This window comes from Heterodontus francisci, chromosome 37 (genome assembly GCF_036365525.1).
Source record: "Heterodontus francisci isolate sHetFra1 chromosome 37, sHetFra1.hap1, whole genome shotgun sequence".
NCBI lineage: Eukaryota > Metazoa > Chordata > Chondrichthyes > Heterodontiformes > Heterodontidae > Heterodontus > Heterodontus francisci.
The window spans coordinates 47,091,400-47,110,534 of record NC_090407.1 but is presented as its reverse complement, the minus strand read 5'-3'; the positions used below and the strand labels follow the sequence as shown (position 1 = coordinate 47,110,534).

At 48.0% G+C, this 19,135-nt stretch overlaps 1 protein-coding gene across 1 annotated transcript in view; it reads right to left on the bottom strand.

Moving 5' to 3' along the window:
* LOC137352036 (ephrin type-B receptor 2) overlaps window positions 1-19,135 on the bottom strand; it is a 937,948-nt gene that overhangs the window by 529,980 nt on the left and 388,833 nt on the right. Inside the window, exon 5 of the mRNA XM_068017009.1 lies at window positions 8,318-8,653. Within this exon, the coding sequence (XP_067873110.1) occupies window positions 8,318-8,653 (336 nt within the window). The remainder of the gene's footprint in view (window positions 1-8,317; window positions 8,654-19,135) is intronic.

The following is a 19,135-nucleotide window of genomic DNA, read 5'->3' as shown; positions in this document are numbered from 1 at the left end:
TTCATGCCAATATCCATCTGAGTGAAGAGTTCATCCATTCATCCCAATATCCATCAGACTGCAGAGTTCACCCCTTCATCCCAATATCCATCAGAGTGGAGAGTTCACCCCTTCATCCCAATATCCATCTGAGTGAAGAGTTCACCCCTTCATCCCAATATCCATCAGACTGCAGAGTTCACCCCTTCATCCCAATATCCATCAGACTGCAGAGTTCACCCCTTCATCCCAATATCCATCAGACTGCAGAGTTCACCCCTTCATCCCAATATCCATCAGACTGCAGAGTTCACCCCTTCATTCCAATATCCATCAGAGTGCAGAGTTCACCCCTTCATCCCAATATCCATCAGAGTGCAGAGTTCACCCCTTCATCCCAATATCCATCTGAGTGAAGAGTTCACCCCTTCATCCCAATATACATCAGAGTGAAGAATTTCACCCCTTCATCCCAATATCCATCTGAGTGCAGAGTTCACCCCTTCATCCCAATATCCATCAGAGTGCAGAGTTCACCCCTTCATCCCAATATCCATCTGAGTGAAGAATTTCACCCCTTCATCCCAATATCCATCTGAGTGAAGAGTTCACCCCTTCATTCCAATATCCATCTGAGTGAAGAATTTCACCCCTTCATCCCAATATCCATCAGAGTGCAGAGTTCACCCCTTCATCCCAATATCCATCAGAGTGCAGAGTTCACCCCTTCATCCCAATATCCATCTGAGTGAAGAGTTCACCCCTTCATCCCAATATACATCAGAGTGAAGAATTTCACCCCTTCATCCCAATATCCATCTGAGTGCAGAGTTCACCCCTTCATCCCAATATCCATCAGAGTGCAGAGTTCACCCCTTCATCCCAATATCCATCTGAGTGAAGAATTTCACCCCTTCATCCCAATATCCATCTGAGTGAAGAGTTCACCCCTTCATTCCAATATCCATCTGAGTGCAGAGTTCACCCCTTCATCCCAATATCCATCTGAGTGAAGAGTTCACCCCTTCATCCCAATATATATCAGAGTGCAGAGTTCACCCCTTCATCCCAATATACATCAGAGTGCAGAGTTCACCCCTTCATCCCAATATCCATCTGAGTGAAGAGTTCACCCCTTCATCCCAATATCCATCTGAGTGAAGAATTCACCCCTTCATCCCAATATATATCAGAGTGCAGAGTTCACCCCTTCATTCCAATATCCATCTGAGTGCAGAGTTCACCCCTTCATCCCAATATCCATCTGAGTGAAGAGTTCACCCCTTCATCCCAATATATATCAGAGTGCAGAGTTCACCCCTTCATCCCAATATCCATCAGAGTGCAGAGTTCACCCCTTCATCCCAATATCCATCTGAGTGAAGAGTTCACCCCTTCATCCCAATATCCATCTGAGTGAAGAGTTCACCCCTTCATCCCAATATATATCAGAGTGCAGAGTTCACCCCTTCATCCCAATATCCATCTGAGTGAAGAGTTCACCCCTTCATTCCAATATCCATCTGAGTGCAGAGTTCACCCCTTCATCCCAATATCCATCTGAGTGAAGAGTTCACCCCTTCATCCCAATATCCATCAGAGAGAAGAGTCCATCCTTTCGTCCCAATACCCATCAGAGAGCAGAGTTCACCCCTTCATCCCAATACCCATCAAAGTGCAGAGTTCACCCCTTCATCCCAATATCCATCAGAGTGCAGAGTTCACCCCTTCATCCCAATGTCCTTCAGAGTGCAGAGTTCATCCCTTCCTCCCAATATCCATCAGAGAGCAGTGTTCACCCCTTCATACCAATATCCATCAGAGTGAAGAGTTCACCCCTTCATCCCAATACCCATCAGAGTGAAGAGTTCACCCCTTCATCCCAATATCCATCAGAGTGAAGAGTTCACCCCTTCATCCCAATACCCATCAGAGTGAAGAGTTCACCCCTTCATCCCAATACCCATCAGAGAGAAGTGTTCATCCCTTCCTCCCAATGTCCATCAAAGTGCAGAGTTCACCCCTTCACCCCAATATCCATCTGAGTGAAGAGTTCACCCCTTCATCCCAATATATATCAAAGAGCAGAGTTCATCCCTTCCTCCCAATATCCATCAGACTGAAGAGTTCACCCCTTCATCCCAATATCCATCAGACTGCAGAGTTCACCCCTTCATCCCAATATCCATCAGACTGCAGAGTTCACCCCTTCATCCCAATATCCATCAGACTGCAGAGTTCACCCCTTCATTCCAATATCCATCAGAGTGCAGAGTTCACCCCTTCATCCCAATATCCATCAGAGTGCAGAGTTCACCCCTTCATCCCAATATCCATCTGAGTGAAGAGTTCACCCCTTCATCCCAATATACATCAGAGTGCAGAGTTCACCCCTTCATCCCAATATCCATCAGAGTGCAGAGTTCACCCCTTCATCCCAATATCCATCTGAGTGAAGAATTTCACCCCTTCATCCCAATATCCGTCTGAGTGAAGAGTTCACCCCTTCATTCCAATATCCATCTGAGTGCAGAGTTCACCCCTTCATCCCAATATCCATCTGAGTGAAGAGTTCACCCCTTCATCCCAATATATATCAGAGTGCAGAGTTCACCCCTTCATCCCAATATACATCAGAGTGCAGAGTTCACCCCTTCATCCCAATATCCATCTGAGTGAAGAGTTCACCCCTTCATCCCAATATCCATCTGAGTGAAGAATTCACCCCTTCATCCCAATATATATCAGAGTGCAGAGTTCACCCCTTCATTCCAATATCCATCTGAGTGCAGAGTTCACCCCTTCATCCCAATATCCATCTGAGTGAAGAGTTCACCCCTTCATCCCAATATATATCAGAGTGCAGAGTTCACCCCTTCATCCCAATATCCATCAGAGTGCAGAGTTCACCCCTTCATCCCAATATCCATCTGAGTGAAGAGTTCACCCCTTCATCCCAATATCCATCTGAGTGAAGAGTTCACCCCTTCATCCCAATATATATCAGAGTGCAGAGTTCACCCCTTCATCCCAATATCCATCTGAGTGAAGAGTTCACCCCTTCATTCCAATATCCATCTGAGTGCAGAGTTCACCCCTTCATCCCAATATCCATCTGAGTGAAGAGTTCACCCCTTCATCCCAATATCCATCAGAGAGAAGAGTCCATCCTTTCGTCCCAATACCCATCAGAGAGCAGAGTTCACCCCTTCATCCCAATACCCATCAAAGTGCAGAGTTCACCCCTTCATCCCAATATCCATCAGAGTGCAGAGTTCACCCCTTCATCCCAATGTCCTTCAGAGTGCAGAGTTCATCCCTTCCTCCCAATATCCATCAGAGAGCAGTGTTCACCCCTTCATACCAATATCCATCAGAGTGAAGAGTTCACCCCTTCATCCCAATACCCATCAGAGTGAAGAGTTCACCCCTTCATCCCAATATCCATCAGAGTGAAGAGTTCACCCCTTCATCCCAATACCCATCAGAGTGAAGAGTTCACCCCTTCATCCCAATACCCATCAGAGAGAAGTGTTCATCCCTTCCTCCCAATGTCCATCAAAGTGCAGAGTTCACCCCTTCACCCCAATATCCATCTGAGTGAAGAGTTCACCCCTTCATCCCAATATATATCAAAGAGCAGAGTTCATCCCTTCCTCCCAATATCCATCAGACTGAAGAGTTCACCCCTTCATCCCAATATCCATCAGACTGCAGAGTTCACCCCTTCATCCCAATATCCATCAAAGAGCAGAGTTCACCCCTTCACCCCAATATCCATCAGAGTGAAGAGTTCACCCCTTCACCCCAATATCCATCAGAGTGAAGAGTTCACCCCTTCATCCCAATATCCATCAAAGAGCAGAGTTCATCCCTTCCTCCCAATATCCATCAGACTGAAGAGTTCACCCCTTCATCCCAATATCAATCAGACTGCAGAGTTCACCCCTTCATTCCAATATCCATCAAAGAGCAGAGTTCATCCCTTCATCCCAATATCCATCAGACTGCAGAGTTCACCCCTTCATCCCAATATCCATCAGAGTGAAGAGTTCACCCCTTCATCCCAATATCCATCAGAGTGCAGAGTTCACCCCTTCATCCCAATATCCATGAGAGTGAAGAGTTCACCCCTTCATCCAAATATCCATCAGAGTGAAGAGTTCACCCCTTCATCCCAATATCCATCAAAGAGCAGAGTTCACCCCTACCCCCCAATACACATCAGAGAGGAGAGTTCATCCCCTCCCCCCAATATCCATCAGAGTGCGGAGTTCACCCCTCCCCCAATACAATTCAGAGTGCAGAGTTCACGCCTTCATCCCAATATACATCAGAGTGCAGAGTTCACCCCTCCGCCGATACCCATCCGAGTGCAGAGTTCATCCCTTCCTCCCAATATCCATCACAGTGCAGTGTTCACCCCTCCCCCCAATATCCATCAGAGTGCAGAGTTCATCCCTACATCCCATTATCCATCAGAGTGCAGCGTTCATCCCTTCCCCCCAATATCCATCAGGGAGCAGAGTTCACCCCTCCCCCCAATACCCGTCAGAGTGCAGTGTTCACCCCTCCCCCCAATATCCTTCACAGTGCAGTGTTCACCCCTCCCCCCAATACCCATCAGAGTGCAGTGTTCACCCATCCCCGCAATACCCATCAGAGTGCAGAGTTCACCCCTTCCCCCAATACCCGTCAGAGTGCAGTGTTCACCCCTCCCCCCAATATCCTTCACAGTGCAGTGTTCACCCCTCCCCCCAGTACCCATCAGAGTGCAGTGTTCACCCATCCCCGCAATACCCATCAGAGTGCAGAGTTCACCCCTTCCCCCAATACCCATCAGAGTGCAGTGTTCACCCATCCCCGCAATACCCATCAGAGTGCAGTGTTCACCCCTCCTCCCCAATATCCATCAGAGTGCAGTGTTCATCCACTCATCCCTCTACCCATCAGAGTGCAGTGTTCACCCTTTCCTCCCAATACCTATCAGAGTGCAGTGTTCACCCTTTCCTCCCAATACCCATCAGAGTCCAGTGTACACCCTTCCCCCCAATATCCATCACAGTGCAGTGTTCACCCCTTCATCGCAATACCCATCAGAGTGCAGTGTTCACCCCTCCCCTCAATATACATCAGAGTGCAGAGTTCATCCCGTCCTCCCAATATCAATCACAATGCAGTGTTCACCCCTTCATCCCAATGCCCATCAGAGAGCAGAGTTCATCCCCTCATCCCAATACCCAACAGAGTGCAGAGTTCACCCCTTCATCCCAAAACCCATCAGAGTGCAGAGTTCATCCCCTCATCCCAATACCCATCAGAGTGCAGAGTTCACCCCTTCATCCCAATACCCATCATCGTGCAGAGTTCATCCCCTCATCCCAATACCCAACAGAGTGCAGAGTTCACCCCTTCATCCCAATACCCATCATAGTGCAGAGTTCATCCCCTCATCCCAATACCCAACAGAGTGCAGAGTTCACCCCTTCATCCCAAAACCCATTAGAGTGCAGAGTTCACCCCTTCATCCCAATACCCAACAGAGTCCAGAGTTCACCGCTTCATCCCAAAACCCATCAGACTGCAGAGTTCATCCCCTCCCCCCAATATCCATCAGAGTGCAGAGTTCATCCATTCATCCCAAAACCCATCAGACTGCAGAGTTCATCCCCTTCATCCCAATACCCATCAGAGTGCAGAGTTCATCCCCTTCATCCCAATATCCATCGGAGTGCAGAGTTCATCCCCTCCCCCCAATACCCATCAGAGTGCAGAGTTCATCCCCTTCATCCCAATATCCATCAGAGTGCAGAGTTCATCCCCTCCCCCCAATACCCATCAGAGTGCAGAGTTCATCCCCTCCCCCCAATATCCATCAGACTGCAGAGTTCATCCCTTCATCCCAATACCCATCAGAGTCCGGAGTTCACCCCTTCATCCCAGTACAAATCACAGTGCAGAGTTCACCCCTCCGCCGATACCCATCAGAGTGCAGAGTTCATCCCTTCCTCCCAATACCCATCAGAGTGCAGAGTTCATCCCTTCCCCCCAATATCCATCAGAGTGCAGAGTTCATCCCTACATCCCATTATCCATCAGAGTGCAGCGTTCATCCCTTCCCCCCAATACCCATCAGAGTGCAGAGTTCACCCCTTCATCCCAATACCCATCAGAGTGCAGTGTTCATCCCTACATCCCATTATCCATCAGAGTGCAGCGTTCATCCCTTCCCCCCAATATCCATCAGAGTGCAGAGTTCATCCCTACATCCCATTATCCATCAGAGTGCAGCGTTCATCCCTTCCCCCCAATATCCATCAGAGTGCAGAGTTCATCCCTTCCCCCAATATACATCAGAGTGCAGAGTTCACCCCTTCATCCCAACCCCAACAGATTGCCAAGTTCACCCCTTCCCCCCAATATCCATCAGAGTGCAGAGTTCACCCCTTCCCCCAATACCCATCAGAGTGCAGAGTTCACCCCTTGCCCCCAATATCCATCAGAGTGCAGTGTTGACCCCTCCCCCCAATTCCCATCAGAGTCCAGAATTCTCCCCTTCCCCCAATACCCATCAGAGTGCGGAGTTCACCCCTTCCCCCCAATATCCATCAGAGTGCAGAGTTCACCCCTTCCCCCAATACCCATCAGAGTGCAGAGTTCACCCCTTGCCCCCAATATCCATCAGAGTGCAGTGTTGACCCCTCCCCCCAATTCCCATCAGAGTCCAGAATTCTCCCCTTCCCCCAATACCCATCAGAGTGCGGAGTTCACCCCTTCCCCCCAATATCCATCAGAGTGCAGAGTTCACCCCTTCCCCCCAATTCCGAGAGTGCAGAGTTCACCCTTTCCCCCCAATACCCATCACAGTGCCGAGTTCATCCCTTCCCCCCAATATCCATCAGAGTGCCGTGTTCACCCCTCCCCCCAATACCCATCAAAGTGCGAATTTCACCCCTTCCCCCCAATATCCATCAGAGTGCAGAGTTCACCCCTCCCCCCAATATCCATCAGAGTGCAGAGTTCACCCCTTCCCCCCAATTCCGAGTGCAGAGTTCACCCCTTCCCCCCAATACCCATCACAGTGCCGAGTTCATCCCTTCCCCCCAATATCCATCAGAGTGCCGTGTTCACCCCTCCCCCCAATATCCATCAGAGTGCAGACTTCACTCCTTCATCCCAATACTCATTGCTGCGGTCTATATTTTAATTCATGCAAATGTGCTATTTAAATATGCTAAGTTGGTTCCCGTCGCAGAGAGGCAGAGGGGCATCCCCAGGGCTTCCCCGCTGCCGGGAAGATCAGTCCCAGAAATCCCAGCATCGGGTTCCGTGGCGGCCACTGCCGCCCCCTTTTTCTGGCCGCTCCCCCCAGCCACGGAACCCGACATTGGACTTGGAACAAAATTCAGCCCAATATTTCTGTTCTGTGACCCAGATGTCCCACACTACCTCTGTTCCTCAACCACAGATGCTGCCAGACCTGCCGTGTACTTCCAGCACTTTCTGTTTTTATTTGAGCTTATGTCAACAATGGTTATTGGAACAAATCTGAAAATGACAAGGCCCAGGGTTTGGGCACACCTGCTGATTGCTGAAGATTAGCAGTCCCCACGAATTATCAGACTTTTGTTCAGACTATTTATGAACTTAATGGCAATATTCTGTTTGTGAATTTTCACAGCGATTTGTGGTGGTTTCAGTGTTTGTTCACAATTGCACTAGTTCCAGAGTTGAAGTCTCCTTCATAAATGGAGCAGGAACACATTGTCTAAACCATTCAAGGTCGAGCCTGTCCCACAATTTAACCATGAGGCATAACGTTCAAAGGGCAGGTTTTACCTATAAACTGTTCAGCACCCCAAATTTGGCATTCAAAGTGAATTTCAGCATGGAACCTATCATAAGGCATCATGTGAAAAAATCTCTTCAGACAACCAATGTCCTTATATCATTCAGTCACACAGAATGCTGCGAGGGTCCCATGCCATCATTAAATACTGGGAATCTCTGCTCCCTTACTGTTCAGAAGAACAGCCCAACACTGTTTGATAAGCAACATCGGAAAGGCGTCCAGCAATGAGATCGCAGTGACACTAACAGTAACAGCTGCATCATAAAAAACTGGCGTCACCTTTTAAAATGAAACAATATTGAATTTGAAGCAGAACAGAACAAAAATCCTTTCAGAAGTTTAGGGTGCTGCAGTTTTAGGCAAGAAGTACTGGGGCTCTTTGGGACTATTTCCTCTTTCCATATGCCAATCACATTGCCAGGTTTCCCATCACCCAAACACACCATCAGTGCCAGCTAGAAGAATAGAAAATATTGAGTTTCTTACCAGCTTGATTGGTAGTAATATTGACTGATGCAAACTGAGGTGAGTAAAGACTCTGATCAGACACTCCGTTCACGGCCTGGATCTCGAAGGTGTACTGTGTGTGTGCCAGCAGATCACTGATGTAAACGTGAGGTTCAGTCAAGCCCAACTGACGTGGGACAAACTGCACATTATCCCCACATCGAGTGCAGGCTCCACGGCCCGAATTGCAGCTCTTACAGATCACGTTGTAAACCACATCTTCCCGGCCACCTGTCTCCTGAGGGGAGGACCATTCCAAATTCAGGGATGTTTCATTTACACTGGAGATAACAGCCAGCGGAGCAGAGGGTGTTGCTTGGGAAAAATAAAATGAAAATTAAAATCATTAGACCCAGTAATGACACAACTCACAGCCACTGCTGGAAATTCAACTTTCAAATCTTTGATTATTAGACATAGTTAATAGGAAAAGCAGCTGAAGTAGAGTCCCTCAGGCATTGTGTAACATTACCTGCACCCTGTTAGAATGAATGGCTGCAATCTCTCTGACTGATGCAGTATCTTTCTCCAGGAATGGGACATTAAGGCTGTAAAGTGAGCTGTGCATTTGTTTGTAAACTCAAAAGTGCAAAAACATTTCTAGCATCCCCTCAATTTATTTTCAGTTGCATCTCCTCTCTGGATGGTTGCCGTACAGTTCTGTCACCATAGGACGAGAGGGAGAGAGCAGTGCCCAATTTGCAGAGAATACTTAATAGGGAGCAGAGTAAGTAGTTCTGAGGACTAAAATAGGTTGCAAGGGGATATTGATAAGGTGATGGAATGGGCAAAAAGTGGTAGCTTTAATCTCTGAGGCCTCACCGTGCAGAGATTTACCATCCCCCGAGCCCTTCCCTCATCTCTCACTGTAAATTAAAATCATCCTGTGTTATTCAATGGTATTTGACTGTCTGTACAGTCAAAACAACACACATTCATATTGGAAAAACAGAATAGTTAATATTTTAGAGACAAAACTTGCCTGCAATAAATCTTTAAAAATTAAATCTCTGTTTTGAGGTCTTTCAGAAAAGTAACAAACATCACAAATCCTCACAGAATGAGACATGACATTTTCATTTTTAACTCCAGATATTGACTGGGATATTTAGCTATTTTCACATGATCAGAATGTGAAACACTTCAATTATTCTGTGGAGAAAACATCAAATTAAAACTCAGGCTTTTAAGGCAGGCTGAGGTCTTAAAGCAATGGGTACATAAATCATATCATGGAACATGTAATCGTTTGATATTTTTGTTTCTAAAAGCTTATTTTGGACATCAAGAATTTCAGTTATTTAAAATAAAAAGTCCAATTTTAATTTTCAAAAAGAACACCACCTTCACCAACTTCTCCTCCTGCCTCCATCTCCCTCCCCGACTCCTCTGTTCCCTCTCCTTGCTTCATCTCCCATTTCCCAAACCTCTCCTCTCCATTCATCCTCTCCTTCCCCCATTCCCTGTTGCCCTACTCCCTAGTCCCCACTCCCCCACCCTACTAGCTGCTCTCCATCCCCCACTCCCCCCTCCCTGCTTTCCCGCTATCTGCTCCCCACTCATCCTTCCCACTCCCTGCTTCCCCCTCCCCCACTCCCCCAACCTGCTCCCCCTCCCCCATTCCCCCTCCCCGGTCCCACTCACTCTCTCCCTCGGTCAACTTCCATCAGGAAAAATTGGCTCCAGGTTGGATGGCACCATATTAGTCTGGAATGGAAGCCCCGTAATGTTCTGAGGATATGTTTTTTATTGTTTGTGGCTGAGTAAACATAGAACCATAGAAAATAGGAGCAGGAGTAGGCCATTCAGCCCTTCAAACCTGCTTCATCAGTGAGGAAAATAGTAATAAACTTCAAGAAGGCAGACTGGGGAATGGGTGGGCACATTGCAGGTGAAATTTAATGCAGAACATTTCGAGGTAATACATTTTTGTCGAAAGAAAGAACGTAGATAATACATGCTAAATGGTACAATATTAAAGAGGGTGCAAAAACAGAGAAAGCTGACACACTCGGGCATAAATCTTCGAAGGTGGCAGGACAAGTTAACAAAGCACTGAATAAAGCACATGGAATCCTGCATTTTATAAATGGAGGCACAGGGCACAAAAGACAAAAAGTTATGTTAAACCTGTATAAAACACTAGCTTGCCCTCAGCTGGAGCACTGTGTTCAATTCTGGACATGACACTTCGGGAAGAACATGAAGGCATTGGAGAGGGTGTGAAGAGATTTACTAGAATGGGTCCAGGAATGAGGGATTACAGTTAGTCATAGAGAGATACAGAGAAACAGGCCCTTCGGCCCACCGAGTCTGTGCCAACCACTAACCACCCATTTATACTAATCCTACATCCCCACCACCTACCTGCACTTGGGGCAATTCACACTGGCCAATTTACCTTTCAACCTGCACGTTTTTGGCTGTGGGAGGAAACCAGAGCACCCAGCAGAAACCCACGCAGTCACAGGGAGAACTTACAAACTCTGCACAGGCAGTACCTAGAACCGAACCCAGGTCACTGGAGCTGTGAGGCTGCAATGCTAACCACTGCACCACTGTGTGGGCAGACTGGTTGAAGCTGGGATTGTTCTTCGTAGAGCAGAGAAAACTACGAGGAAACTTGAGGGAGGTGTTCAAAATCACGAGGGTTTAGGCAGAGTCAATAAAGAGAGACTATTTCCTATGGCAGATGGGTCGATAACCAGACGACACGGGATTAAAGTGATTGACAAAAGGTGGGATGAGCTGAAACATTTTTATGCAATGAGTAGTTAGGATTTGGAATGCACTGCTTTCAAAAGAGAATTAGATAAATACTTGAAAGAGAAAAAATTGCAGGGATTTTGGGAAAGAACTGGGGAGTGACACAAACTGGATTGCTATTTGAAAGAGCCAGTGCAGACTCTGAGCAAATGGCCTCCTTCTATGCTGCACGAACGAACATCTCAGATGTGGTAGGGATGGATTTTCATTACGGGAACCCGTCGTCCATCTGCAAAGTACCATTAATGCCAGGGCTATAAACCATTGCACAGTGCAAGCCGACAGCTTCAGCAGCCTGCCTGGACTCCCATCACATCAAGGACATCTTTTTTCATCTTGCTTAAATCAAGTTTTTTTTTTCACTCCTTCATCTCTCACAATCTCTCCCACCCCACCACCAACTCCTCTTTATATATCCTCTCACCATCATCACCCACATCAAATGAATGACAGTGAGGAATGAGTGATGTGTGAAGACAATGATTTGGAGGCATCATTTGATATCTCATTACTGATATCCCCTGCAGGATAAACAGTCTCACAGCCAGCATGAGTGGCCCAAAATGGGTGGAGGAGTATCTGACTTAAGATTTTAATCTAACGCCACCATTCACACACACAAAATAACAGTAGTTAAAGGTATTTATAAAGTGAGTTTTTAAAAATGATCCATCTCTTCAGAATAAATAAAATAAGTAAGTCTTTGTGTATTATGTTTCTTTTTTTTATTCATTCATGGGATGAGGGCGTCGCTGGCTAGGCCAGCATTTATTGCCCATCCCTAATTGCCCTTGAGAAGGTGGTGGTGAGCTGCCTTCTTGAACCGCTGCAGTCCATGTGGGGTAGGTACACCCACAGTGCTGTTAGGAAGGGAGTTCCAGGATTTTGACCCAGCGACAGTGAAGGAACGGCGATATAGTTCCAAGTCAGGATGGTGTGTGACTTGGAGGGGAAATTGCAGGTGTTGGTGTTCCCATGCATCTGCTACCCTTGTCCTTCTAGTTGATAGAGGTTGCGGGTTTGGAAGGTGCTGTTGTAGGAGCCTTGGTGCATTGCTGCAGTGCATCTTGTAGATGGTACACACTGCTGCCACTGTGCGTTGGTGGTAAATGGAGTGAATTTTTGAGGATGGGGTGCCAATTAAGAGGGCTGCTTTGTCCTGGATGGTGTCGAGCTTCTTCAGTGTTGTTGGAGCTGCACCCATCCAGGTAAGTGGAGAGTATTCCATCACACTCCTGACTTGTGCCCTGTAGATGGTGGACAGGCTTTGGGGAGATGAGTTACTCGCCGCAGGATTCCTAGCCTCTGACCTGCTGTGGTAGCCACGGTATTTATATGGCTACTCCAGTTCAGTTTCTGGTCAATAGTAGCCCCTAGGATGTTGATAGTGCGGGATTCAGCAATGATAATGCCATTGAATGTCAAGGGAAGATGGTTAGATTCTCTCTTGTGGAGATGGTCATTGCCTGGCACTTGTGTGGCGCGAATGTTACTTGCCACTTCTCAGCCCAAGCCTGGATATTGTCCAGGTCTTACTGCATTTCTACACGGACTGCTTCAGTATCTGATAGTTGCGAATGGTGCTGAACATTGTGCAATCATCAGCGAACATCCCCACTTCTGACCTTATGATTGAAGGAAGGCCATTGATGAAGCAGCTGAGGATGGTTGGGCCTAGGACACTACCCTGAGGAACTCTTGCAGTGACGTCCTGGAGCTCAGATGATTGACCTCCAACAACCAGAACCATCTTCCTTTGCGTTAGGGATGACTCCAACCAGCGGAAAGTTTTCCCCCTGATTCCCATTTACTCCAGTTTTGCTAGGTTTCCTTGATGCCATACTCGGTCAAATGCTGCCTTGATGTCAAGAGCAGTCACTCTCACGTCACCTCTTGAGTTCAGCTTTTTTATCCATGTTTGAACCAAGGCTGTGATGAGGTCAGGAGCTGAGTTGCCCTGGCAGAACACAAACTGAGCGTCACTGAGCAGGTTATTGCTAAGCAAGTGCCGCTTGATCACACTGTTGATGACACCTTCCATCACTTTACTGATGATTGAGAGTAGGCTGATGGGGCGGTAATTGGCTGGGTTGGACTTGTCCTGCTTTTTGTGTACAGGACATACCTGGGCAATTTTCCACATTGCAGGGTAGATGCCAGTGTTGCAGCTGTACTGGAACAGCTTGGCTAGGGGCGCGGCAAGTTCTGGAGCACAGGTCTTCAGTACTATTGCCGGAATATTGTCAGGGTCCATAGCCTTTGCAGTATCCAGTGCCTTCAGTCGTTTCTTGATATCACGCGGGGTGAATCAAATTGGCTGAAGTGTGGCATCTGTGATGCTGGGTCTTCAGGAGGAGGCCAAGATGGATCATCAACACGGCACTTCTGGCTGAAGATTGTTGCAAATGCTTCTGTCTTATCTTTCGCACTGGTGTTCTGGGCTCCCCCATCATTGACGATGGGGATATTTGTGGAGCCACCTCCTCCAGTTAGTTGTTTAATTGTCCAACACCATTCAGGGCTGGATGTGGCAGGACTGCAGAGCTTAGATCTGATCTGTTGGTTATGGGATCGCTTAGCTCTGTCTATCACATGCTGCTTCTGCAGTTTGGCGCACAAGTAGTCCTGTGTTGTAGCTTCACCAGGTTGACACCTCATTTTTAGGTATGCCTGGTGCTACTCGTGGCATACCCTCCTGCACTCTTCATTGAACCAGGGTTGGTCTCCTGACTTGATGGTAATGGTGGAGTGGGGGATATGCCGGGCCATGAGGTTACAGATTGTGGTTGAGTACAATTCTGCTGCTGTTGATGGTTACACAGCGCCTCATGGATGCCCAGTTCTGCATTGCTCGATCTGTTCGAAATCTATCCCATTTAGCACAGTGATAGTGCCACACAACACGATGGACGGAATCTTCAATGTGAAGGGGGGACTTCATCTCCACAAGGACTGTGCGGTGGTCACTCCTACCAATACTGTCATGGACAGATGCATCTGCGGCAGGCAGATTGGTGAGGACGAGGTCAAGTACATTTTTCCCTCACCACCTGCCGCAGACCCAGTCTAGCAGCTATGTCCTTTAGGACTCGGCCAGCTCGGTCAGTAGTGGTGCTACCAAGCCACTCTTGGTAATGGACATTGAAGTCCCGCACCAAGAGTACATTTTGTGCCCTTGCCACCCGCAGTGCTTCCTTCAAGTGGTGTTCAACATGGAGGAGTGCTGACTCATCAGCTGAGGGAGGGTGGGGGGTGGGGTAGGTGGTAATCAGAATGAGGTATCCTTGCCCATGTGTGACCTGATGCCATAAGACCTCATGGGGTCCAGAGTTGATGTTGAGGACTCCCAGGGCAACTCCCTCCCTACTGTATACCACTGTCCCGCCACCTCTGCTGGGTCTGTCCTGCCGGTGGGACAGGATATACCCGAGGATAGTGATGGTGGTGTTTGGGACATTGTCTGTGAGGTATGATTCCGTGAGTATGACTATGTCAGGTTGTTGCTTGACTAGTCTGTGGGACAGCTCTCCCAACTTTGGCACAAGCTCCAGATGTTAGTAAGGAGGACTTTGCAGGGTCGACAGGGCTAGGTTTGCCGTTGTCATTTCCGGTGCCTCGGTCGATGCCAGGCGGTCTGCCCGGTATCATTCTTTTTTTTGACTTTGTAGCAGTTAGATACAACTGAGTGGCTTGCTAGGCCATTTCAGAGGGCATGTAAGAGTCAACCACATTGCTGTGGGTCTGGAGTCACATGTAGGCCAGATCAGGTAAGGACAGCAGATTTCCTTCCCTAAAGGACATTAGCGAACCAGATGGGTTTTTACAACAATCGACAATGGTTTCATGGCCATCATTAGACTAGCTTTTAATTCCCGATTTGTTAATTGAATTCAAATTCCACCTTCTGCTGTGGTGGGATTCAAACCCATGTCCCCAGAGTAATACCCTGGGTCTCTGGGTTTCTAGTCCAGTGACAATACCATTACGCCACCACCTGGTGGATGAGGTATTCTAATATGGAAATAGTCAAAAGCCACTCGAAGTCTTCATGTTTATTTGAGACAAATAGTCCTGCAGTAGATAGGCATTCAAAACAGTTTGGCTGCAGCAGGCATCAACAGTTCTTTGAATGATGAGCACAGCAATACAAACGGTTTCTTGAAAACAGACTTTTCTTCTTTACTCAGGAAATTACCCTGGCTTGTAGCTCCTTATAGAATTTCTGCTGAGAGAGAATAAACAGCTCCTTTCTCTTCAGTATGCCTCACTGAAAAGTTTAGTTTCAGCCAGTTTTTGCCAGTTTTACACACAGTCAAATGGAAACATTACCATGTGACCTCTCTCTATCCTGCTGTTTCCCAGGGTAACAAAATGCAGCTGCTGGCACACTGTGTCTCAGAAATTCCAGAACTTTCTCTCCCTTAAAGGTGCACTGTTTTTAACAGAGTCTTAAAGGCACACACACTGTAGTTAATCCAAGGAGAAAAAATAATACAAGTCTGTGACAATGTGCTGGTCTAATCAAAGTGCTATGACGGTGCAGCATCTTATATTCCAAGGGAACACTGACACTGTTACCATGGAGATACAGGTAGTTTATAATAAAGTTCATAACAGAATGGGCATTAAGCTCATCTCCACTGCAGGTGCAATTATTGATGTTACTCGAGGCGTGTTTCTACATTACAGCAATGAAGCAGGTCGTGCGGGTCTTTGAACATTCTGCAAGCATGAATTTTCATGCGTTTGAGCTTTAATTAGGTAAGTGCATCACTCTTTGTGGACACGTCCCAAGATAAGGCTCTCTCTGATGTCCCTTGCACATCTCTCCATGGCCCTAATTTCCATAAAATTTTCCATCATATTATTGTCCTGCTCCTCAGGCTCTTCATATTCATCCTCATCTCAGGAGGACTGCTGCTCCTCGTGTTACTTCGCATACGAAATACATCCGCGTTGTAGTGCCAGGTTATACAGTGCACACCAGATAATGATTATTCCGGAAATCCTCTGTGGCCCATACTGAAGAGCTCCTCCAGATCACTCAAGGCAGTGGAAGCGTACTTTCAGCAAGCCAATGGTGTGTTTGATGATGGTTCTGGTGGATGAATGAGGAGCATTGCATCGCTCTTCAGGGATTTCTCACCGGTGTTACTAACCATGTCGAAAGGGGGTAACCCTTATTACCCAGGATCCAGCCATCAACTTGGGCTGTTGCTTCAAAAACTCCTGGTAGTTGTGAGTCTCTCAAAATGTGTGAGTCAAGCCAGCTCCCTGGGAAGTGAGCACAGACTGCATGATTTTTTTGCCTGTGGTCGCAAACCAGTTGAATGTTAAAAGACTGAATGCCTTTGTGATTAACAAATGCAGCAGGCTGGTCCCAGGGAGCTGTAATGGCCACATGAATGCAGTCAATCACCATTTGCGCTCCAGGGAAACAAGCAATGGCACCGAAGGCCTTACTGCCTGGCTGTCCTCATCTAACGGGAAATCAATGAAATCATTGGCACAATGGAATAGCGCATTAGTAATCTCTTTTATGCATCTTTAATGTGAGATGCCACGTATATCATCCGCTGAGCCCTGGAAAGCACTGCTAGCAAAGAAACTGAGTGCAGCAGTAATCTTGAGGGCAACTCGCATGGGATCCTTACCAAAACCATGCGGTTGCAGGTCATGCTGAATGATCGCACAAATTTCAGTGACCAACTCATGTGAGATCCTCGAGCATCTCTGGCATTGCCTCCTGGACATCAGAAGGTAGTTTGTCTTGTGGAAGATGCGCTGATGCGCCAGCGCCCTTCTTCGATAATGCCTTCCCTGGATGGCCTCATTCCAGCAGTCTCCCCGTCTTGTGCTGCCTGCTGCTGGTGTTGCAGCATCAGCCGCTGAGCTGCAAGAGCCCTCCTCAGTCGCATCCTCTGCTCTTGTTCCCGAGGTTGGAAAAAAAAATGGGTGTTTGAGACCCACGTCTTTGCAGCTTTGCAAATGCTAAACTGAGAGCAGCATTAAATTTCACCCTTGTTTTGCCACGGAGTTCTAACATTGAAATAGTGAGCAGACAGCTTGCAGATGACTCACACTGCACACAGTCTGAAATCCACCTACCCATCATTGGTCTCCTCCCTATCAATTTGAAATTCTTGAATGGCCACGTGGTTTACAGTATCATTTGGCAAAATGGTGCGTGTGATAAAAGAGGCACATTTCCCCACCATCCTCCCTCCTCCTGCCACCTTCCAGCCTGTACCCATCACTCTTGACCCATCCAACGTTACCTTATACCTTCCCATGGTGACCCTTGAACTTCCCCCATTAACTTGGACTGGATAACTATAAACTTATACAGGGTCATTCCTTCCCACTGTTTCTACACCCATGACCATCGAAATGCCTACTCTAACCTTGGATCCTCCAAAAATCGAACTAGGAATTTTTCAATGAGCAGGGAGGCCCCATCCACCGGCCAAAAGTCAGTGGCAAGCCCGCCTCCACCGGGCCTGGGGAGCCAGACCAGATTCTACGCTCCCCCGGCCCATAATTCGTCTTGGGTGGGACTTCCACCTCATTGAGGCAGCAAGTCCCACCTAATGGAGCTGCCAGCCAATCAGTGGGCCGGCAGCTCTTAGTCCCAGCAGCGCCACCGGCAGTAGTGGCCACTGCTGGGACTGCACCCAGTCATCGGAAGAAAATGAAGGATGGCCCCAGAAGAAAGGTAAGTGTTTAGGGCCTCACTGGGGACAATCAGTCGGGCCCCAGCAAGACAAGGAGGGTCAGTTAGTGGGTGAGGGGAGTGTTGTATGTTGGGGGTGGTTAGGGCTTTGGGGACTGCCCTCCATGGAGCACAAGGTGCCCGATCAGGAGGGCCCCACCCCCAACCCCAGCCCTCAAGAAGGCCGCCTGGTTTCACCAGGTTGTCTTTTTGAGGCCTCAGCCTACCAAGTGTCGAATACCTGCAGCGGTGCTCGATGCCCTTAAGTGCCGGTTAATTGGCCACTTAAGGGTCTCGATTAGCCTGGGGCAGGCCGTTTCTCGCCCACCACCACCCCGCGTAAATTGACAACAAGGGCAGGAGGAGGTCACAGAATGGCCCCCGCATCCCCGCCTCCCACTCAATTTCACACTTCCCTGCCACCAGCCCACTTGTTTGGGTCGTGTAAAATTTCGGCCCATTGCAGAGTCCCATTGCCCACCCTATTATATTATCTTGACCTTCCCCACACCCCCACCTCCACCGAATCCAACTGCCCCTTGTGTCTGTGACCATACCCTCCGCCAGCCAGTACCCCGAGTTCGTCCCACAGCATCCCGACATGGACAGCATTCACCCCCTCCCTTCAGGCCCTTCATGACCATTACTGTACTCCTCTTTGCAAAACAACCCCCACCCCCAGCCCCAACCCCCACCGCAGCATCAACAACACCTAGGACACACCCTGGGCACAACAACTTTCCCTGCCCTGCTCCTCCAACCACCCAGAACCTGCCCTGTGTCCTCGCCCCTCATGCCTTCCCCACCATCCCCGCTAATGAATCGCCCTTACTAGTATTGAGCCTGGAGCCAAACATCCTCTCCAATGCTGGCCTTCCTTGTGCCAAAGATTCAAGAAAGAAAACCACTGACCTCAGACATAACTACACCAAGGCGACTGGTGCATGCCACCTTTAAACAAAGGTAAACCGGGTGCCACGAGATTCCTATTTGTCGCTGACTTAATCTGGCAGGTAGGATTTAATTTGAAATACTTGCAGGGTAACGAGTATGCATGCTATGCAAATGCATGGAAAGCTGCAACCCACTACAGTCCAGGCTGAACCCTGGCCCGCTGCAAACATGCCACTGACTTAATTACAAAACAAAAACCCGCCATCAGGAAATTGAAACATCATCTCCGGCCGAATGAAGTCACCCCACCTGCCATGAAAGCTGCTCTTGCAGGCCTTGTAAAATTCCCCCAATTGGCTGAAAGTTATGATTCAGTAAGTATGACTGTGTCAGGCTGTTGCTTGACTAGTCTGTGGGACAGCTCA